The sequence below is a fragment of the Microchirus variegatus genome (genome assembly GCF_963457635.1).
Source record: "Microchirus variegatus genome assembly, chromosome: 13".
Classification (NCBI taxonomy): Eukaryota; Metazoa; Chordata; class Actinopteri; order Pleuronectiformes; family Soleidae; genus Microchirus; species Microchirus variegatus.
In genome coordinates this window covers 7,895,510-7,919,359 of record NC_139814.1, presented here as the reverse complement: position 1 = coordinate 7,919,359, position 23,850 = coordinate 7,895,510, and the positions used below count along the sequence as shown (strand labels likewise).

The 23,850-nt window shown below is 41.8% G+C and overlaps 1 protein-coding gene across 2 annotated transcripts in view; it reads right to left on the bottom strand.

Moving 5' to 3' along the window:
• The window catches only part of LOC310935752 (RNA-binding motif, single-stranded-interacting protein 3), a gene marked incomplete at both ends in the record, with an annotated part of 208,341 nt that overhangs the window by 5,680 nt on the left and 178,811 nt on the right, over positions 1-23,850 (bottom strand). For both annotated transcript variants that reach the window (XM_083899692.1, XM_083899693.1), the window contains 3 exons: positions 185-274; positions 7,814-7,924; positions 22,468-22,515. In XM_083899692.1, coding sequence (XP_083755818.1) covers positions 185-274; positions 7,814-7,924; positions 22,468-22,515 — 249 coding nt within the window. The remainder of the gene's footprint in view (positions 1-184; positions 275-7,813; positions 7,925-22,467; positions 22,516-23,850) is intronic.

Here is a 23,850-nt window from a genome sequence, read left to right as displayed (position 1 = left end):
GTGAACTCACTTTTTACTCAACTAAACATGTTAAAGCTTTTGTTTAAAATTATTTAAAATTATCCCTCAGGACACAGATTGAGAGGCACATTGATATTTTGTCCCTGTGTTTATACTGTAAATATACATTTATTTTGCAGATTGAAAATCAACTGACATAACCAATCACACTTGTGGGTCTTACTTCGACAGGGACGGCTGTTGGAGGCACAGGAGTGTACTGGGGAATGTAGGTCCCTTGCATAGGCGCCGCGGCGGCTGCAGCAGTCATGTACTGAAACCAAACAGAAGACACACATCAATGCCCTGCACGGAAAAAAAACTCCCACTGAACACATTAGGACATCAAATATCAATCCAATATTAGACAACAAAAAAAAGTTTAGAGAGCAGACATTGATATTGCAATCCCCTGAAAGTCTCACTGAGTGTAATTATCCCCGCAAACAACTGGGAAAGGGAGGTTGCTGTGCCCTCAGCATCCTTTGGAGGGCGCTAAAAGAATGTGCTCAACAGAGCAGCGCATGAGAGGTAGACGGAGGAGAAGGAAGAGACGTCCTGCTGTTCCACCAAGACTTCACAGGCAAGCACATGCACCATGTCACCGCTGAGAAGATAAAAAACGAAAGCGGAAAAGAAAGCTGAAGGAAAAGGAGGAGGACGAGAGAGAGAGGGTGAGGGTGAGGAGGAGGTCTGTTGCCTGTGGCCTATATTCCTTTAGTCATGCCTGCTCTGGCTTTTAACTGGTGCTGGTTAGCTCCATGAGGGCCATTTTACGGATGTGACACAGGTTTGGTTACATGACAGCCATGGGGCTTTCACATGCAATATGAATGAGGACATGGCTCTATCTGCAAAGCTTTTCTTTGACTTGCTGTGCAAGCATGGTGAGCGAGTGTGTGTGTGTGTGTTTGTGAGAAAGACAAAGACAAAGAGGCTTGGAACGATAATGCTGCAGTACAGCGCTAACGGATGTGATCCCTGATAAAACCACCAGGCCACCTCTCCGCCTCTCCTCCTCTTCCTGCTACTTTTCCGGACCAAGAGAAAAGGGAAGTACAATCCCTTATTTTCTGTCTTATTCTTTCCTTTGCCCCTCAGTCCCACTGCCAGTGCCAAAAAGTGTAGCAGTTATATGCAGAAGGAGGCAGTAATAGAGGGGTTGCGCCGGCCTGTGGAGCCTTTCTTGGCTGTGGGCCCGGCGGTGGTGGTTAAGTGTCATTACCGGCAGTGTTGCTAATGGATCGGGTACGGCTCCACCGCTCACCGCTAATGAGAGCAGCTAAAGGCCATGGACATGGGTGATTAACTCCCCCACCGTCGCTACACATGGCCAGGAGGATGCTCGGGGAAGGAGACTTGTGCTTGTATGCGAGTGTGACTGTGTGGCTCTGTGCGCGTGAATTTAAGGTTATCACATCTTCAGGGCTGTCAGACTCAGGCCGGGGTGAGGTGGCATATCCAGACCTTCTGACACATTACCACATTACCTCTCTGTGTCATCCCTTTTTCCCTCTCACCTTCCTGTCACTCCCCCCCCCCCTCTCTAAAAGGGCCTATCAGATTGTTGAAGTGACCTTCTCTCTGGAGAATCTAAACCATGCATACCAATTTTCATCTGCACTTTTTGTCTTCACCTCCCGTACTCATTAACTTATTCAGCCAACTCACCTGTGAGGGCTGCGTGAAAGCAAATGAAGGGAAGAAGGAGATAATTAGCGATATCAAAATCCCCCTGTCAAAGTAGAATGTCCATTTGAAATGTTATATTTCTCTGCAGCGCTGCAAAAGGAATTTAAATTAGTTTTAACAAGAGCATTTAATAAGATAAGATTTTTTCCCTCTACCATAACCATTAGTTAACCTATTTAATGTGGCAGGATGAGCAGGGCATATCTTTGCACTTGCTGCTGTGGCAAGTCACAAGGATGTCAAGTCTGGCTACAGTAAATTAGGTTGCTATGGTGATGAAGATGATTTTTGCCCAATTTCAGCTCCTTTAATACGTCCCTGTCCATCGTCAGGGAATGGGTGTGGGCAATATAAAGCATCCCTAATTGGCAATAAATGGTGATTCACTTTTCGGAGTCTCTTTTGCATACACACACACACACACACACACACACACACTGGAGCAGATGGCACGTGAGCATGTTTGATGAACAGGAAGGTTGAACAGTTCCTTAACGAGGCTGGTGTGACAAGACTCCTTAAGTTGCCCTCACTCTCAATGACATTCCACCTATAACTACAGTGTAAAGTCACAGCACAATGCAGCAAAATGAATGAATATCCATAGGCTAGACTGCACCACACAGGTACCACAGCGGTTTGGGCCTCTGCACCTCAAGGACCATGTAGTTCTCAACTTTCCACATCAACATGAATACCTCCGTCAATGTTAGTTCTGTCACTCATGGCAACCGGTCATGAATCACCCATAACAATCTAAACTACAGTTTTGATGCCTTCAGAGTTGTGATTTAGTCAGGGTTATATTGATGTTTTGCAACTGTAAGTTAAAGCTCACATAGAGTTATGGAGGTCTACTTACATACATTAACTTGTTTTTATGGTCAAAAACCTCCTAGTTGCTGTAAACGAGCCGATAGAAATCCTAATTTCTGATGCTGTTTCCCAGCCGCGATATTTCAGACATAAATCTTACACCCAGAAGACAGAGTGTGTTATGATTAGCCAGCCAGCGTAGAGCCTTCCCAACTGTCTTGTGATTCCGGCCAGTACCCGGAAGTGACATATTCAGCACACGCTCTCAGAAGCTCAGCTCCCCCCTCTGGAACGGTGGATGCACTGCTCCTCATTATCAAAACATTGTTTTAACAGTGTTTAAAAATAGCTTCTTCACGACTCCCCACCGCAGTGCCTTTTATGACTTTGACCCGGAGTCAGACCCAGAGTCAGAAGACACTGTCGCTCGTGAAACACCTCCACAACGGACGTTATTCTTCTTCTGCGGTTCAATGTACGCAACCGGATGTGCCCGGAGCAGGAGGATCTGCTGTTCAGGAGAACCGGTGTTTATGTAACCGGACCGGGTTTTTTCAGAGATCTCGCTGAGCCCGAGATTACAATAAAACACAGCGTTCTGAGCAGTGGCTGAACTGTTTGTTTAGAACCTTCAGGGCTTCATAAACAAGGTAATGACGCAGATACACAATTAACAGCGTTAATTGGAACTTCCGGTCTAGGTCCGCTTTAAGAATTGTCACCTCTGTCCAGGCTCCTGTTCACATCATCTTGTTTTCTCTAAATGGGAACATTAATTACAAAATTGACAACATCTTTACTAAAGTTGTATATCAAGTGAAGGGTAGGATTCAGAATCAGATTCAGAATCTTATGCTGAGATGAAGCACTGTGATCTTTGGGGTGGTTAGATGTGATAGCTATTTACAGCATGATGCATATAAAGAGTGGTTATTACTTTACAAACTTTTATTTATGTCCCTCTGGAAAAAAAAAAGGTGCCCACCCCTGATTTAAATGTCATTTTGTTTTTTGGTTTTTGCAACAGCAGAGTCACCCCCTAGTGGCTATTCAATATTATTTCACTACCTATCTGACTTCAGCTAGAACCCAGAAGACTACTCCAATATTCTTCTACTATATTTTATATCTTTTAAATACAGGGCAATTGTAGCAAAGCACATTAGCATACTCGATAGCATGCTCTGCCTGTCACTCTGTCTCCACAACTAATAAAAATGATAACAGTCTTAACAGTGTTACAAAGTGCACAACAGTTGAATCAAACCAAATGAAAATATCTCCAGGTGCCATTAATCCCTGCTGCGTTGACTGTTGCTGTTCTGTCACATCGTTTGCAAGGTGGAAGACAACAGTTGGTCAAGGCAAGAGCATGCAGCCACTCACTGGAGGTTATTAATGACGGGCCGGAGTGGGGATGGGCTCTGATGACTATTGATCTTAGCACTCAAACACGATGGGAACTATTGAGGCTGCACACCAGCAGCTGTGAATCACAGTGCTGTACCACTTAAAAAGAGATTTACGCGGGTAAAATCAGTGTAATCTGTTAAAACACCTTAAATACATTCATATCTGCAGGCGTATTGTGTATCATTTTAGCTTTTTTAATGCACTGTTTTGACTTTTCTTAACTAGTAGTAGATCTGCTAGGGATTCTTTTTCATTGGGTCCCACATTTATTTGTTTTGTACATGCAGAGAAGCATGTTCATGAACGTGTTGGTATGGTTTTATATTCCTCTTCATTGATATGTACAGGTGGCAGTAACGCACTGAAGTTTTCAAAGAATAAGAAAACACACGACAGATAAGGTAAAAAAATATATACATACAAGTGCATTACACTATGCAATGTCTACTAGTGTGTGTTTTTTTTTTCATCATTTTCAATGAGTAAGAAATTTACTTTTTAAACAATTTTTAGGAAAGAGCAACAATAACTTAACATTACTAATGCCATATGATGACATATAATAATCCTTTAACATATCCACAACATATCTAACAAAAGGTGGATATGTTTCACATTAATTTACAGTCATATTCTTGACCAGTCAATTAACTTAAGTTCTCAGTTCACTCTGCTTTCCAATCTAGGGGGAAATGATGTGTTTCTGTTGGTGCCAAATGTTCCTCTGTCTTCCCGAGCATGCACTTTATTTGGGACAATGATGTGTGACATCTTTTATGCAACAAAAAGTGTTTTAATTAGTTAGAAAAGTTAAAAATAAATAGTTCTGTATTATCCAGATCCAAAGTTTCAGGCACTCAAATCCTGGTGCACATAAAATGAGAACACACAATACAAAGCTTAAATTTAGTGAATGAATTTAAATATCAGAGAAATAAAACACTCAAGATCGGCCAATTACTGCGGCTCTTGGCTACAGGCCCTTAAAGACATTAAGAACACATTGTAAATTCTAAAAACAGTATAAAAGGTTGTTCCTCCCTTAACAATCACTTTCAAGGTCCTGCAAAAACATAATTGCTCTGTGGTGCTTGGCATCACCCCAGATGTCAACACTTGTCAACATGGAGAGGAGTACAGGCTCAGTCAACTTCACTGGGCGAGTAAAGGTTAAATAAAGCCATGGAAATGCAGAAAAAAACATGCTGTACTTAAGACTTCCCCACAGAGAACCAAGGGAATCAGCCCAGATAATAGAGGGAAGCGCTTCACACAAATCTGTCTTCCACGGCCACAGAAGCTGTCAATCACCACTGTCACCATGACAACAGAGACCTGGGTTCTACATGCCATGACAGGAATAGGTTTGAGAACACAGAGGGAAGGTCACCCCTTGTCATGTCAAACACTATGTTGTTCCCACACTAATGCAGACACTGACATACAGTATGTGCAAACACACACACACACACACTAGACTGACACAATTCTAAAATGACAAACACAGCACGGGCACATGCACAACAACTGACAGAGAAGAGCAAACACAAGACATGATAGATAGACTCCTGTTAAGTGATGAGACCTGTAAGATAGTAAATAAATCTGTAACAGAGCAATATGTACCAAAGACGGGCAAATAAATCAGCGAGGAGCATCGATGGCATGTTTATGTGAACCATCCATAAACAGTGAGCCTGCCTGAGGTTCTTTAGCATTCTGTAATCAAGACGTTCAAGGCACAGAGTCACCAAAGTGACTGAGCTCGGCGACCAAAAAGTCATTGGAAACACAACATTTTCTGGTGAAACAGATAGATTCCAAAGCAGTGACCATGAGTTGGCACAGAGCCACGCTTCCTCATGGTTTTCCTAACCACTCCCTTTCTGTTACAGGCCTAACCCTCTGTGCCGATCCGAGCTCTCACCAGCACAAAATAACACAATATTCTCGGAAAGCTATGGTCACCACACCAGTGCTGCATCCTGGGTGGACCGGGAACATTTGGTTCCGTACTTGGAGAGAAGAGGAAAGCCACAGCCATTCACAAAACAGCCTGGAACAGCCAAGACTATTCTGAGGTGTGGCTTCTCCTTCAGTGGCCAGAGGCGGTTGTTTCAAGTTGTTGACTTTGGGGACGCTGTTTTGCAGCAGGTGCTCTTCTGTGGCGGAGGTGAAGTCATGTGACCAATGGGAGCGATCAAAACAACTTCAACCACATGCATGCACACATGTGGAACGCATTCTAAGGATATGTGATATGTGTCAAGTCCGGTTTACGACACAGATAAGTTACAGATGCCAGGTCCTCACCCCGCTTTTAACATTCTCGCTCAATCAAGCAGTATGAAAGGGCTTTCTAACATCTGGCTTCAGAGGAAACAGGTTTCAGTCCCTAGAAATGATCAAGTGTGGCAGGCCATGTGTGCAGCTCAGCCATGGCAAAATTATGCTACACATTACAATGCCTCAGGAAAGCTAAGTAGGCAGCAATGTGGGAGAGGCAGAAAGAAAGAGAGACAGAGAGAGAGAGAGAGAGTGCCTTAACCCACTTTCTCCTATAATACAACCTATCAAACATCAGAAGCCATCATCATAGATTAGCTTGTCTCTAATCCTGGTTGTTAGCACAGCTGGGGCAGATTAAGGAGGGGGCATTACTGACAGAGCCAACATGGCGTCACAGTTGCTGACAGCTCACCTGGAAACACATGGATAACTGTACAATACAGCACTGTTTCAATCATACACAGTCAGAGAGATCAAACACAGTGCTGGAGAAACCTGCCTGCCTGCTCGCCCCCGGGCAGCAGGGTTAGGGCAGGAAGTCAGGCTTCAGAACTGTGTCACACCTCTAAGTCGACTTGATCCTGAAACCGGGGGGAGTTCCTGGTTTAGGGGTCGGTGACTGTAAGCACGCTCGTGTGTGGAATAAAGGGAAACTGATGGAGTGATAGAGTTGATGTATGATATAGAGCGTGAGGCTGACAGAAAGTGTAAGAGAGAAACAGAAATAAGAGGGTGAAAGTGTGGAAGGTGGAGAACAGGGGGTCCTGTCCCACTGCTCAGCTACACAGGAAATCTGTTGAATGTGGAAGATCAGGGAGGAAATATGCGCTCACACAGTGTCTGGCACTGAATGCATGCAGTGTAAAACAAATGATACGGCAGCTCCATGGCAGAGCACATGTGGCGACAGCCTAAGAGGGTTTGGCTTTCTTGGAAAGGAAATGTGAAATCCTTCTATTACTCACTGTGTACTTTGTTTCTGAACAAAATGAACAATGTCGCCCCAAAGATAAAAGGCTTCTGCTTTGCTTTTGTGACCCATATCTACAGTGAAATAGACACCTACTGTTTCCTTCCTTGACATTTATTTTCCATTGTCATTTCTTAAAGAGGACACACACATTTTGTTGCATTTCTTACCAGGTATAACTACAAATAATAATTATACTATAGTGTGGCACACTGTAGTTTTCACACGGTGGGTACGTGGCTCACACTGTTGCCTCACAGCACGATGGTTGCTAGTTCACGTCAGAGCCTTTCCGTGTTTGCATGTTCTCCCTGTGTGCACGTGGGTTTTTTCTCCAGGTTCTCGGTCTTCCTTAAACATGTCCAAAAACATGCAACTGGACATTCTACATTTCTAAATTGCCCATATGTGTGAGCGTGAGAGTGAATGATTATTCATCTCTATATGGCCCTGCAATGGACTGGGAACCTGTCCAGGGTCGTACCCTGCCTTTCATCCTATGTCAGCTGGGATTGGCACCAGCATTGATAAAGCGGAGGACAATGAAAGTCAACTACTACTAATTCAAGTCATCTTTGAAGACAAAATGTGAACAATCCAAACTCAGATGTTGATATGTTGGGTACGACTTACACTTCCTGTGGTGCCCATGGACAGATGGTTCATCTGCTGGGTAAGAGGGCCCATCATACTGGCAGGCTGCATGGACATAGTGTGGTCCATGGCTGGCGTGATCACTGCACCCTGGCGGAAGGAGGGAAAAGACAAGGAGAAGGTGAGCTGGAAAGAGGGACAGAAGAAAGGATGTAAAGTGTGTACAATATATTATCAAAGCAGGAAAGGGGAAACTCTCCAACACTGGGGAAATCACACCTCAGCAGAGAAGGAGGTCTTGCGTCAACCATGCTGTTCTTTAATCTCTTAAAAGGAAATTTATCATCTGTTATAACTTGTTCTTTAGACCTAAATGTTAGTTTCAATTTGAAAGTCCAGTTTTTACATTTTACTGTAAAACTTTTGTTTCTTTTACTGACACTTCCAAGAAAAGACATCGCCAAATATTGCTGTTTTTACTTTGTATGAAATCTCCTTCAAATAAGCAGCCGAGTGCACTTGACAACCTGCTTTCTGTTTACTCCCTGTTGTGAGTGAACTGTCATGTGACATGATTAGTTTCACATCTTTAAGTGGAAGCTTACTTCACACATGGAGAAGAACAATAGCCTTTCTAGTGTGCAAAGACCACTGCAGCTCCCTGATGTGCAGGGGAAAGGGAGGGAAGTCCTCCATTTGTTACACTCTGCAGTCTCACCATTATTTGTCACTCATTTTTACACTCTGGACCTTTAGTGAGGGTGGAGATGTTTTCTGATACAGAGATAAAACACTTGTCTGGGCAGTATTATTATTAGTGTGGATGTAGCCTCAGGTGACAACAACGACTCTAATGACTGTTATTACAACAGCCAGGAGCACTGATGAAGTGACATCAACCGGCTTGGTAATGATACCACAGAGATACTCTCCACCAGTCAGAAAACCAAACATAAAAAAAAACAAGAAAATACGCCAACTGAATTCAAAAGTGAACTGATGTGTACGTGAAAGTGTCAAGAAAAGAGGATAAAAAAAGAGGATGATGTGTAAGAGAGGCTGGTGGTCAGGATTAATGAAGACAGGGAGTCGACCTTAGAAATGAGAACAAGTCAGGGGAGTCGGCAAGAGAAAGGAAGGACAAAAGTCAAACAAGGGAAGAAAATAATGGGGAGGAAGACAGAAAGTGGGACTCAGCCCCAGAAGAAGAGGGATAACAGTGACAGTGTCAGTAAGAGGCAACAACACATATAAATGGACATTTTTAAGATCAATACACACTATTGTCTTTGGTCAAGCAAAATGGCTGCTGCTGATTAACACAATATGCTTTTGTGTGGTATATTGATTGACAAGAGTGGCTGCTTCTCACTCTCACTGACTCACTCACTCACTCTGGAGCCTCTTCTCTCGCTGTACTGTAGCATGTGCCATGTTCTGCCATTTTTCACAGTGCGGTGGAACACGAGGGAAAGGGATTAAACCACTGTTGCTCTTTCATTGTCATGTCCTTGTCATGATAGCTTCATTTCCCACACACTGAAGTCACGGGAGGAACACATTCAAAACCTAACCCTTTTTTCCTCCACTCATCCCACCTCTCCTCTCACTTTGTGAGTGTGGACGTGTGTCTGCGGATAAGTCTGCAACACAGTGTGCAAACACTGGGAGACCAAAAGTGTGTATGTGCATGGAGAAGAGGGTGCAACTGTTTCAATGCGTGCGTGTGTGTGTGTGTGTGTGTGTGTGTCCCACTGGTGACTCTGTGTGGGCCTACTGGAGAACAAACTGTGCAGACACAGCTTGTCAAAAATGGCTCGACTTGTCAACTCCCCGCGTTAAAACACAGTCAGCAAACTCCATCTCCTCACTCCTCCCTTCCTTTTCTGGTCTCCTCCCTTCCTACACAAACGTTATGCTATCCTTCCCAGAATTACACCTCTGCAGGAAATAAAGGAAACTGGGTGGAATGCTGAGATTAGTGGCAGGGGGAAGTCGTGCAGTTGCATCAGCTATTATCAAACGTGGCGTTGCTATGAGAATTAATAAAAGAACCACTGTGAGCCTTTGATGGACATCATGTTAGTTTTTGAAGCTTGAAAATCACAGACTCTGTTACCTGCAACCTGCTATTGGAAAATACCATCTGTCAATCAAACTGGTGTCCACTCATATGTGCTGTGCTTTATTTTCTAATGGGAACATCATTTAGAAAACTGACACCACGTGACATTGTGGAAGACCTGAAACTAGCGATTGAGACCAATAGTGTATTAGAGTTATAATTCAAGTGAAAGCTGGGTTCATTTTCCTTCTGACATCATTCAAACGCAGTTCTTTTTTTTTTTTGCAGGAATCAGAGTCGCCCCCTGGTGGATGACAACTACTACTTCCACCTAACTTCCGAGCCGTCACTTTTCAAAACCAGCATACTATACATACAGACTATGGTTCACACACAGAAACAAACATTTGTTGTCAACGGAACACATTTGACCAGAGAAATTATGGAAAAATGTTTTTTAATAATCTGATTTGGAAGCTTTATCACACCAGAACTATAAGTGAGCAGTGGTGGTCCCTCTTGTTCTCACTTTAAACGTGTTTACTCACATACACATAATTAGTCAAGGCTTGGCAAACATTTTTTATTATATATTGTTGCACCCATGAATTATTTTGTTTTATGTGCCGTTTTTTTTATGACTTTCTCTTTTTTTGACTGGACAGAAATTCCACTCCAATTGTGATTTGCTACGTTTTTATGGCACAACCTGATTCAGACAATCATTTGTTGGAAACTACTCAGTAATGACTTCACAAATAGAATAGAGTAATCATGTGCAGACCCTTCACTTATTATATCTTACATCATAATTTCAAAATAAGTGGATCAAGTAAAACGCCTGCCATCAATCATGACTTGAGTGCAAGAGCACGATCAGCGAAATGTACTTCGACTAAGTGCAATAAAATGCAGGCAGACTGGGCCCTGCCATATGCATTATTGTGTGTTACTTATTACTGATGCATTAAGATGGAAGGTGCATTCTGATGTGATGTCTCGATGATTCACATCGACGTCTAATTCTGCTGGGTTTTACTGAATAAAAACGCATCATCTTCTACATTTTTGTCTGCGAAAATAGCAAAGTAACTACTAAGTATAGATGTCAAACCAATGTAGTGGAATATAAATGCTCTCATCATGAGATGCAGTGAAGTAGAAATGTAAACTAGCAGATAATGGAAAGAGCTGGTACTTAGTTCCGTTCTGTGACTGTCTGTGATAGATGGGGAAAAAAAACCAGGAGGGGGGGGGTTTTGAGGAAGAGGAGTGACAGAAAGACTGCGCGGGAACAGGAGAAAGGTGATTAAGGACAGAGCTGATGAAGGTCACGAGGACGGTGGGAGCGAGGGGAGACGACAGAGAGAGAGAAAGGCTGAGGGACACACGGGGAGAACGTGAGACGAGTCAAAGACAAAGAAAGAGGAGGAGAAGAGATGGAAGGTGGGGAAGCAGTAGGAGCTGTGGGCTACCTGTTACTGATTCAGTCTCCGACAATGGCTTTTATAATGGGAAAGGGAGGGCAACGGAAAGGCTTAATTCACAGACGCGTCAGGGAGAGTTAAGCCGATTTGTGATTTCGATTTTCTGTGTTTGTGAGAGCGGGTGTCTTTGAGTGAGGGGGTTCATTGTGCGTGTGTACGTTATGTCTGTCTGGCTGTGTATCCTCTCACTGTCAGACTAGAGAGGAAAGAAAGCGAGAAAGACTGACACAAACAGACAACATATGTTTCTGAATTGTCCCCTGTGTATGTGAGTAGACGGAGAATAATAGACGCCGCTCCTGTTTTATACGTGTGTGTGTGTGTCTGACTGTCAAAGTGTGTGTGTCTGTGAAAACCCCATCTTGCAAGAGATGGTATTGATCCTGCTCCAGACTGGAGACAGATGATATCAACCTCCTCGTTGTTACATACGTTGATGTACACTCAACAGCCCAAGATGATAAACAGTAAACAGGAAACGTTGTAAAAAAATAAAAATAAAATCTTACTACCAGCAGTGTTTTTGAATGGTCACACATTATAAATGAACAGTGATGCTCCAACTGAGGGAACATTGATTGTTGTCTACTGATATCATTGGCATCTTTTTTTTTTTAATTCCAAAATAGCTGTTAAATAGGTGAGAAAAAACATTGGGTGTTTTTAACTACTGCTGTTGGGTTAGCACTGTTGCCTTTGCAGGAAGAAGACCTGGGTTTGCGACCCAGTCAGAACAAGGATCTTTTCTACATGGAGTTTTCATGTTCTCCTTATGTGTGCGTGGGTTTTCTCCAGGTTCTCTGGGTTCCTCCCACAGTCCAAAGACATACATGGGGGACTCATAGCAGATTTGGGTGTTAGGTAAATTCGACACTCTGAATTGACCGTAGATGTCAATGTGAGAGAGAATTGTTGTTTGTCTCTATGTGGCCCTGCGATGTACTGGCAAACTGTCCAGGGTGTGTGTGACTCACCCTATGTCAGCTGAGATTGGCACAGCATCCGTGCAACCCTCATTAAACAGATAAGTGTAAAGGTTTTTTACTGAGTGGCTCTGGGTGACTGTGATGACTTTCTAACTGTGATCAGTCTCAGCCCTGAAAAGCCTGATCAGAACATTCCCACAGCCAGCCATTTTGCTCATCTCTATTATTGCTGCAGGTTATAATATCCAACATTATTGCCTACCTTCACAGTTGCTGTTAATATATCACTACCTTCAGGCAGAAGCAATGCCCCCGCTCTAAGTAAAAAAACAGCCCGAGGACACAAAGAGAAGCTCATACACCAATCCTCATACACCAGGCTCTAAAATTTCACTGCTTGCAAGTCGTCACCTGGTTACAGAAAGCAAGAATAGTGTGACAATCTATCACTGAGCGCTAAAAGTCGCATTTTGCTAAGAGATAGGGGTGGAAATTGCAGAGTATCGAAACAATTCATGGTTTAAGTCACCAATAGTTTCATGATACAGTGTAACATGGTTATTGCTATACCGATTTCCTGAATTTATATTATCCGATTCCATTTTTCAGTTTCCCTACTGATTTTGCTTGGTTATGGTTTGGATCTCTCTAAAGCCCTGCCCCCACATGAGAGGAACCAACAAACATTAAGTAACTGATTTTCAATATTGTAATCCTTCGAAAGCACAGACTAGACGATCCAGTCGAGACCACACACACTTGGCGTTTAATCAAATGATTTCAGCAGTGACATGCAGTCACTGCAGGCACCTGTCAATCTTGAAAAGAAGAAAGGGTTCATTATAAAATCAAATAAATATTAATTGTTATCAGCTGGTATTTATCTATTAACCCTATTTCCATCCGAATCCACAATTAAAATTATTTTTTTTAAATGAAGTATTGCAAAATTTCCGTATGCCTCATTCAAATACAGGGAGCAGACGCGCAGTGAGGCAGCTGTGCCTCTCAGTAAATCATGTAATCCCTCACAAAATACGTGATGCTATTAGTCTTTTGCTAAAACCGCTGTATATTGCAAATCAAATGATTTCAAAGACTCTAAATATATGCACTGTCTTTCCAGAATCATAATAATGTATGAAATGTATTTCTGTAACGTGTAAAGGCTCGCAGATTAATCACAACACCTCAGTGAAAAGTCACTGGGTGAGGCAAACAGTAAGCCTGACTCATGGCAGAGGGCGCTTATGAGCCCTCAGATTCTTAGGCCACCGCCGCCATGAGCCGGAACCACTACAATAATCTTCTACAATCGTCTCGTCATTTACAATCTGCCTTGTCAAAAAATTTGCAAATCTGGACTTTCAATCAAAACTAATTAACGGAAGACCAACATCGGAGCTTAGAGGATTACTTCAGACCACGGGAAATAATGTTACACGATCTTTTCAAACGGAGTGCAACCAGAAAAAAAAACTGTCTGTGCGGATGTTCTACGAGCGACGTGCACCTGTTACCTGCTCTTCTTCTGTCAACAGAGCTACAGAGCATTCCTTGAGAATGATTAGGTGCATGGACTTACAAATATATAGACATATAAAGGTAAGACCATACACGATTTTCAATTTTAAATAATAAAAAAGAGCGAGATCAGCCAAAAAAGTCTAATTTGACCATATATTAATAAATATTATCTTGCTTTTCTTGCTATCATATTGTTGAACATTATGGAATACTGGAATTGATTAAAGCATAATTAAAAGCTTTAATTGAAACAACTAAATGTTTCAATTAGTCAAAACAGAAATATAAGCTTCAATTTTGGGTTTAATATATTTGTGCATTCCAGGGATTTGGGATCTCAAAAAAACTCCTTTGACTTCAGAATATAAACAGACATGGAGGCGGACTGTCATTGTTGTCAGGTAATAACATATTGTTGATGATGATTTGTGCTGAGAAACGGTCAACTCTCATTGGTTATTGTGGGGTTCCGCTCACTGTCAGTCGTAAATGTCAAACACGTTTAGTAGTTGAGATTTGATGATGTCGCAGCCGTTAACCCCTCACACGACACGACTACTATAATTTGGCCAGATAATCTGTTCAAATCAGCTTCAAATCGGAGGACAACCACTATTGTCAGGGTCAGATTGGGACAGAAATCTGACCAATGATCCTCCAGTGTGTGTATGTATATATATATCTATATATATGTATATATATATATAGAAGTAGTTACATTACACTACAGTGTGCTCACATCTGCTGATGATTAGCTGCCACAAACCCTTCATACAGCAGACTTACTTTATTTTACTTTATTGATACTAAAAAGTAATGATTTAACCATAAAATCAATCCAAACAAGAGAGGTGTTAGTTATTATTGTTGAAAACATTTTTATCTCAAAGTTTGACCAAATGTTGAAAAACTTGGTCAAAGAAAAAGCACACGTGTTTCCAACCACTGCTTCTCTGACATATTAGAGTTCACTGATCAGCAGGCGCCATTTCAGTCGTGTGATTTGTAAATGTCATCCTTTGTTCTCTGAATCTGATTCCATTGCACTCATCTCTCTCTTTTTTTTTTATCAATGCACAATCTTTTCCAACTGCCTTCTTTGCAATATTTCAAGATATGTGTTTCTATGCTTTTCTGTGTTTACCTATGTGTTTAGGCAGGATTATGCAAAAATGTATTTGTGCCTACTGCATATACTAATTCTATCCGTGATCTCTTAAAATGAAAAGTCAAGATAACTTTGCCAACCTCAACTTTAAACAGTCTCCAGACCCCCAACAGCACCTTTCCCTTGGGGTGAGCCCAGCAAAGGAAGTCAGTATCCCTGAGTCTTTAACTCTAATCCACAGCATGAATCCCTCCCTGGGTCTATCAGACAACCAGAGCTGCCCTGCTATTACCCACAGTCTGTCTATAAGAACACACACGCCGCTATAAGAAGGGGGGAAAACTAATTTTACCTCTCTGAACAAGTGAGAAATAATAGCGCGCGCTGATGGTGGACAGATATGCAGATTACCACGGTCTCCGCCATCACACCGAAATCTCATTTTCCGAGGGTTTTGAAAGGCTTGATTGCAAATACGAAACAAACCTTGGAGGGAGAAGAGAATCATTAAAGTGACAATGAGGCAGCCAAGAGGTGACAACACTATGCATGTTAACAGATTAACATATGGTGCCTTATACTGATGAAGGATTTCTCACCTCTGGCAAAGATATTTATCTATTGTGTATCTATTTGTCTTCCTCCGTGACATGAAAATGAGAAGGATGATGGATCAGCCTCCTTCTGCTCATTGATTTATTCGTCTGTCCGTTGTGTCTCCTCACAGAGGATGAAGACGGACCTACTCCGAAACAATGATATTAGTGTTTTAATTTTAATTTAATAAGACAGAAGAAAACAATGTTACGGATGCTGCAATATCTGGAGGGACTTTTAGTGTTTGTGTGTGTGTGTGTGTGTCCGTGTGTGTGAGTGGGGATGGGGGTGCTAGATGAAGCATGTAACAGTATTTGTCATGTCTTCATGGGAGGTCCTTTTTCTCTCCACGCTCCAACTGCACTTGTTTATCAGCCATTTTCTGGCTGCCTTGTTGATGACAAATAACAAATCACAAACAAGAATCTCTCCAGATTATTTACTCTCTTCCAAGAGAAAAAAAAAACAAAAAACCAAGAGATCCAATTAGAAAGTGCAGTGAGTTAATAAAGCGTGTCCAACCAAGCGTGTGAGGTTTTGTCTCAAAATGTATTTCTGCAGCAGTTATTCAAGGTACAGTAAAAATCCAATCCTTAGAGTGAAGAGCCGCACAATCTCGCTGTCAGTCATCCTGTGGCACTTCAACAATGCCTCCTCTATATGTATGAAACTTTCACAGCAAAAAAAAGAATCTTTCGCTTATATTCTGAAAGGGCAGCAGAGAATAGAAAGAAGGATGGAAGTGTGAGGGGAAAAGGGGGGAATAAGAGAGGGAGGTGTGTAGAGAGAGAGAGAGAGACTGAGGGGATGGGATGGAAAGATAGAGAGAGGAGAGGAAAAAGCAGTGAGAGCAACTCAAGGACAACCGAGGCCCTGTCTCAAATTCTGCCTCGCCAGTCAAATCCATGAGACCGACATAATGTTCTCCTCCTGAATCCGCAGAGCGTTTTTAATGTCAAGCGGAGAGAGATGGGTATCACAGAGTGCACCGATTCACCCCCATCTGATGAGGGCAGATAGTTATGCCTCGATTCTAAGAGGCCCGGTGAGCTTCCATACAGTGCCACGGCCGGGGAGAACTGGCAGGGATGCAGCGTGAGGAATTCAATAATTCACCTTCGCTATGTAAGGGCCAGTGCACACCAACAAATACATACTTGAAGCACATACAGTTCAGAGAGAGAGCGGAAACGGGGGGTGGGGGTGGGGGGGGGGGGGGGTGGATAAGTCATGGGGAAAGACAGCAATGCTGCGCTTGACTAGCACTGCAGCTACACCGGCACCTCTTTGGCAGGGCACATTTGAGAGTCTGGGTGTGTGATTTATGCTCTGTGCTCAAATGAGTTTTAACATTAAGAATGTGTTTCTTCACTCAAACAATAGTGCATGTGTGTGTGTGTGTGTGTGTGTGTGTGCTGCATCTGTGTATTTGTCTTTTTTGGTCTTTCTCTGCTCCAAGTTCCGCCGACTTGTGTAACCCTGGCCAAAGACCAGAGCTGAAAAGGCAAGCGGTCATGCTGTTCTGACATCCCACGCCTAACTGTCAAACAGAGCAGAGTATTAGGAGATCTGTGTGTGGGGAAGAGAGAAGGGAAGGCAAACATTAACACTTCAAAAAAAGAAGAAGAAGAAGAAGAAGAACCTCGCCTGGAGGAACAGACAGAAACTGTATTTAGCTTCCACTGTCACTTTCCATCAAGTTTCACACCAAGTGCCTCCAGCCCATTCATTTGGGATAAACACATTTTGAAAACAGCTCACTGCTGACAAAAATCTGAATCCTATGAGATGAGTCCAGTTTTGTAAGGTTGGCTTTGTTCACTGTACATTAACTCTCTGTCAGGTTCTCCTCAACTTTAACATCATTTAAACATGATCTACTATTTCCAATAAGACACTGTGTAACCTTACAAAGGAAGACTGAAGACATAATAAAAATGCTGCAAATGAGCTAATTAAAGCTTTTTAACACTATATGGCTCCACCAGCTTTTAACATCATTTTACAAACGAGCTAAATTTGCCTGAAGCGACTGTACTTAACACTTTTAAGGTCAGTATTTACTTTCTTAGTGAGTCCTTTATCCCTGTGGAAGATGACTTCTCCCCCAGAACATTTATCATGATTGCCTCCATGGCGAGAATTAACAAGGGAAGAGTGAATGGGTAATTACACACTCAAATTCAAATAGAAGCCTCTTTTACACCACATTTAGAAATTTGGCTGAGAAATGAGTGGGCCGACTGATGTATGGAGGTGTGGTCTTATGGTATTTAGAGTGTGACGTAAAAGGCAAGACACGAGGGACGCTGCTGATTTATCTGGAACATGGGGAAAGTAGAGTTGGTCAGCTGCCTCTCCACGAGGAGCTGCTGCCGTACTATGTGTCTTTGTTAGAGAGTTAGAAGCAGAGAGAAGAGTTAAGGTTAGTTGATTAAATTCATTTCTATCAGTGCACCAAATTTAGGTGCGAGCCAATCCCACTGACTGCAGTCTGAAGGGAAGAGTCAGTGTGTAGTTACAGTTTGTTAGCCATAAATATAGTGTTTAAATAAAAGCAGGGTTATAGGTGATCAAGAGTACTCTATTTACTGCATATATAGACAAAAAACAATATTGTTTTTGGCCATTGGCTCAAACTGCACAAAGTATGCAAAGCCACTGCTCTGCCTCTTACATAATACATGATGCTAATCAAACTAATGCTCTCCACTTCAGTGTAAAAATTGACTTTGGAGTCTTAGTTCGGTATGCCACCATTAGTGAGGAGGCAACACTAAGTCCAGTCCAATCTACACATCAAAACAGTTGACTTCACTCTGACCTGGATGAATGAGAATCCACATAGTACATTTTATTTTATTTTTTTTAACACAGTATAAAATTGGTTTGGTCCAAAAGTTTGGTTTATTGGCATTAACAGAACATACTACCCACAAGTGTTTGTTTATATCAGAGTATAATGACTTTGAAATGGTTCTATTTGTGGCCTTAGAATAAACGTTTTAATGTACTTGTGGTGGTTCCTACTATAAGTAGCTCTTTATGTTGTAATGCCATGTTTCTATAGCAGCCCAAACATAGAAAGGCAAACTAGAGTGTGTGTTTTAAGCAGCAGTGTAGCATGCAAACAAACAATAATGACGTCCTTTTTGTTTTCACTCTCAGATGTGAGAATCAATGTATGTAAGTGGCTTTGGATGAAAGCATAAATGACATGTAATGTAATGTAATGTTATAAAAAGGTCACCATGGTGTGTGGTCTCACCAGTAGATGTCGCTAATGGGATCTTTGCACAGCAGCCACTTTGACACGTTAAAAAGGGCTCTGATCAGTTCATGTAAATGAAGACAGACTGAATCAAAGGAAGCTAAATGGAACACAGTCATATTTCATTTGACTATTTACACCTGGGATTTACTGACCGTGACCTGTTGTTACACAATCAACCTTTAAATATTTTTTAGTGTTGCTTGCACGTTCAAGTGCAGAGCACAGATATACAATCTCATAAACCTTGAGTCTGATTTTTACAGAGGGTAAATAACAGTGCCCTGTGTCACAAATAGAGTGTGATTTCAGATAAAAATCCACACCTTATCTGTTCTACCTCTCTCTCGCTGGCTAACTGTGAACTCTCCCCTCTCCACGCATGGCTGCCTCCATATTGCTCGGACACCAGGAGCACCGTTGCACAACACTCCACTGGCTTAACACGAGACATGTGGCCGTCGCTGCCAAATTGCTGCACAATCAATTGGTTTTTAATGCTTTGACTAGCTCCCCGAGCTCTTGAAGCTAACATGCTTGGCTAATTTGATGTGATTCACTGAGCTGGTGGCAGCCCGTGTGAGTGCGAGGGGCAGTCTGCCGCGTATGTGGCGGGTAGCAGATAAATGCGCGGGTCACGGAGGGAGACAGATTGGCAGCTATGATCCAGCGACGGCTGCGACAGCTGGGGTTAGCGTCGAGCAGCCGTTTGGTGACAAAGGACACAATGGGGACAGGACCATGGGGACAGATATGACCACATGGCCGTGGCTGGCACGAAGGCATCATGAAATGTACACCACAGCACAATGTGACTACTGAATAGTGCCAGCGACTCTAAGAGGTCTCATGACATAAGGCTGGAAAATGGATGACAGAAATACAGTCATGCAGGCTGGTTGGGATTTACCAGTATGGACACACGTATGGCAAATTGCAGAACACAACCACACACAAGCCAACATCAGTAGTGCACAGTAGCTCCAGTCCAATATCTACTCTGAACACTGAAATGTGATGGCACACTATCATGACACTATCATTATACTTTATATTGTAATGTAAACTGAGAACTTAAAACTGTAGTGTGTCACTTTTAAATACGTGTAAATGTCAGTTACATTCGAACTATTGCCAAATGAGCTCACACATTGCTAATTAAGCTTATCAGCTCCACTATTTCCAGCTCACGTGTGCAATTTTTTTTTTGTAATTTGCAGAGATCATAGAAAAAAAAATTAAAAACCCATCCATCTCCTACCACTTCCTCCTCCACATGAGGGTCATGGGGGTGCGGGTGTCAATCCCAGCTGACATAGAGCAAATGGCACATCCATCACAGAGCCACATAGACAAATAACCATTCAATCACGTAATCTCACTTACGGTCAATTTAGAACATCTGCAAAATATACTTCAAATTGTATTTTCAATCTGAAATAGTTCCACCTTTACCACCAACACCCTGAGCAAGTAGTTTCACCACAAAAGTCTAGACCTGCTTCGAGCCTAGGTGAATTACAGCTCTGGCAGTGTGGGTCAGAGTGACTCAGAGGGCAGTGGCAGCTGCAGCCAGTGTTTGTGTGTGTGTGTGTGTGTGTGTGTGTGTGTGTGTGTGTGTGTGTGTGTGTGTGTGTGTGTGTGTGTGTGTGTGTGTGTCTGCCTGGCCGGTGGCCTGCTGTGACCAGATTACATGTTCACTGTCCCACAGCAGGACTGCAAGTGAGATGGGCTGGACTGAGTGGTAAATGGCCACAGTGGGTAACCACGCAGCTGGATGAGCACTACTCCACTGAGGGATTGCTCAGTCATCAGCTGCACAGTCTAGTGTTTCCCAATTTGCTCAGTTGCAGGGACTCGTGAGCAGTTGTCCTCAGGATGCGGGCGAACAATATCACTTTCACAGACAGCTCGAGGCGAAGAAAAATTCCTTGAAAACAGCAGTTTGAATCTACACCAGATCAAATATAACCTACACCCCGCTCCCCCATTACTCAATTTACATTTATTAAATTTTCTAGTGGCTATGCAATTATTGTACATTCTTAAATCCTAATTGATACATGGTACCCAATAATAGTAGTAAACAAAAAAAAAACAAAAAAAAAAAATATATATATATGTATATTATATTAAAGCTTTCAGTAAGTTGTTATTTGTCATTTATGTTGTGTGTAACCCTTCCAGCCTTGTAGTTTATAAAATGTGTCGCATCATATATCTTAATTATTTCCCATCACAACATCGTGGGTCATAACTCGTATTTATACTTTGGCAGCATGCATATTCATTTGCTCATTAGTGAGAAATAGTGAACTTTGATACTAAAACCTGATTTAAATTATGCAGCAGTTTGATTCATTAGATTGGCAAAAAAAACAACATCCAAAAAAACCCTCAGGTTACCCTCAGGGTGGCAATTTCTTTTTCAAAGAGAAAATAACTTCCTGCCTTAATAAAATTATTAATGCGGTACAATATTTACATGCTATACTGTAACACTGCTATAGAGATGTATTTCACAGTTCTACAACAATTTGCTGTATGAATGAATCACTTTGCAATGCACCGACTGTGAATATTCCTGTCTGTGAAAGAGGTTCTGCTTTCTGAGTCTCATTTGGTGAATGAACTGAGAGCAGAAGAGAACAAAGTACATCGACTGTGCTTCAGGGGCCACAAAAAGCCTCAAGCAAACATTAAAGCCTCCGGCAGAGTCATTTAAAAAATCTCTACGCAACAAAATGAGAACACTTATGGTGCTAAGATCAATTAAAGTGAAACCTTTAAACAATTTAATTAACTGCTACTCCTCTTTGTTGTTATAACATTAAGGAGACAGATCTGGGGGAATATTCCATACAATGCTCTGGGAACAGTACGAAAAAATAAATATGGATCTTAAGTGGACAATAAAAGTATTGCTTTGGGTTTAGGGGTTAGGCTTATACATATTCAAAGTACAAAAACATTTTCAAAATAGAACGGAAATATTATTTTTTCTAATTATTAAAATACTAAATAATTCATTTCTAGAGTCTGTGACCTAGAAAAGAAACGGGGAAACTGACTGAATACCATTGGATGCAATGTAACTACTCCGCTGTTACAGACTGTGTTGTTGGTGAGCTCAATCTAATTAATGTTAATTTATTTCCCCCCGTCTGCCTCAGCTGGTAACCCAGAGCAACAGACTACAGCTTGTCTGTATAGTGCTGTGGTCTGGTAAATTATGCTGAATAGCTTCCTGGCACAATCAACACCTATAAACTGCCAAACAAAAAAAAACAAAAAACAAACACACCGAAACATTTTTGCAAGCTTAGGAAAGACTGAAACATGTGGTTACCAAATTTGGATAGCTCTGTTTTTGTAATTGCAGGACAAGAGTAATGAAATCATTTAGCTGTCAGAGGTTTTCGTGTGATGCAGGCCTGCTATGCCACTCAGTCGGTTTAATACGACTCACAACAGAGGAAAATGCTTTTCCTATCAGTCACATTGCTCAAAATAGTTCAAAAATAACCACCATGTTGTAAAGTATTCAGCATAAACTTAAAATATACTGTGCATCCCCCTAACATCTTTCAATAACTCTGGCAAAAACACTGCAGAATATAGAAATAAGAGGGGAAAAAAGAGATTTTCTATGATGGTGGGCCTCAATAAGGAATTAAGGCGAGCTACTGCAGGTGAATGGTGAAGTACTTACTGGTTGCATAACATATTGTTGATGAGGCATCCATGACGTACTCTGGACCTGAGGAGAAAAGCATTAAATTTAATATAAGAGTAACAATATGAAATTCTCTCACTATCCCAGCTAAAGCAATAAATGCTGTTCAAATATTTGCAATATGTTCAAATACTCTTGAGTCTGGAGGTTTATAGTCTTAATGTGCCACAGTGGCTGAACTTTTCACATATCAAATTGTGCCAAAGAATTACAGAAAGAATTTGAAAGTCAGGAGGCAGCAAATGTACCCCCCTGCCTTCTCATTATTTAACAGTATGACTTGTGCATTCAGCCCGTAAATGAGGTAATTTCACTATTATAATGATTATATTAATGCCACGGCCAGTATTCTTCGCGAAGTGGGGTTTTGAAAACTCTAGGGAATGACTTTTGAGAGACAGACAAATTCCAGGATTGAGAAACATGCCAAGCTCCGACAAGAGGGAATCACACTAACAAACACATTTACAGGTGTGGATGAGGACGTTAAAGAGATGGTGAAACAGTGACAGACACAATGATCAAGAGACTGGCGGAATGGTTGAACAAACAGAGCTTTTAGATGTGCTGGAGGGAAGAATTAGACAGCTTGTAGCAGACAAACACACAGGCTGGCCACTGATCCTGGTAAAATGATTAGATTAAACAAAGACAAACACAGAATAATTTGCTATAAGAGCAATCAATCCTCTGAGCCAACCCAAATGCGTGATTTGGATCCAAAGCCCAAACAAGCTTCATATTCTATAACGCAAAGCCAAGTCTGTGTGTTTGCACAGGGCGATGTTTGTTCTATCCAGCTGAACGGGACAGCAGAGGGACACAGAGAAAGCTTATCTGCAGCATTTTCTTTTGTTACCAGAATACTGCATGAACCATCATGCGATTAGTTTAATAGGAGTGTGCAGAGTCGGACAGTATTCTGGGAGATTTAGACAAAGGCACCTTTACAGTGTGCACATTTGGGCAGTCCCAGATTAAGAGAGAAGGGAAAACTTGTGAAATCAATCACAAATGGTGCTCTCTGATAGATGAGTGAGATAAGTTTGTCTGGCTGAGAATAATTATGTCCAAGGATATACTAAGCAAAATCAACAGATCGTGTTTCCCCCCTTTTTCCCTGGACTTGGTTGACCTCACAATCTCCTCCTCCTCCATTTGAATGAATAAAGGAGCGAATGATCTGGTCATAATTTGTTTGATGTTTTACTGCATTTGTTAGAAAAAGATATATGAGCTGTGTAGTATTTGCACAACTGGCATGAAAGCAATGAGAGATTTGGAGACGCAAAATCTAAAATAAAAAAAAGAAACCAAAACCCCACAGGCAGATCTGTCACCAGTGATGTTTCTTTTTGT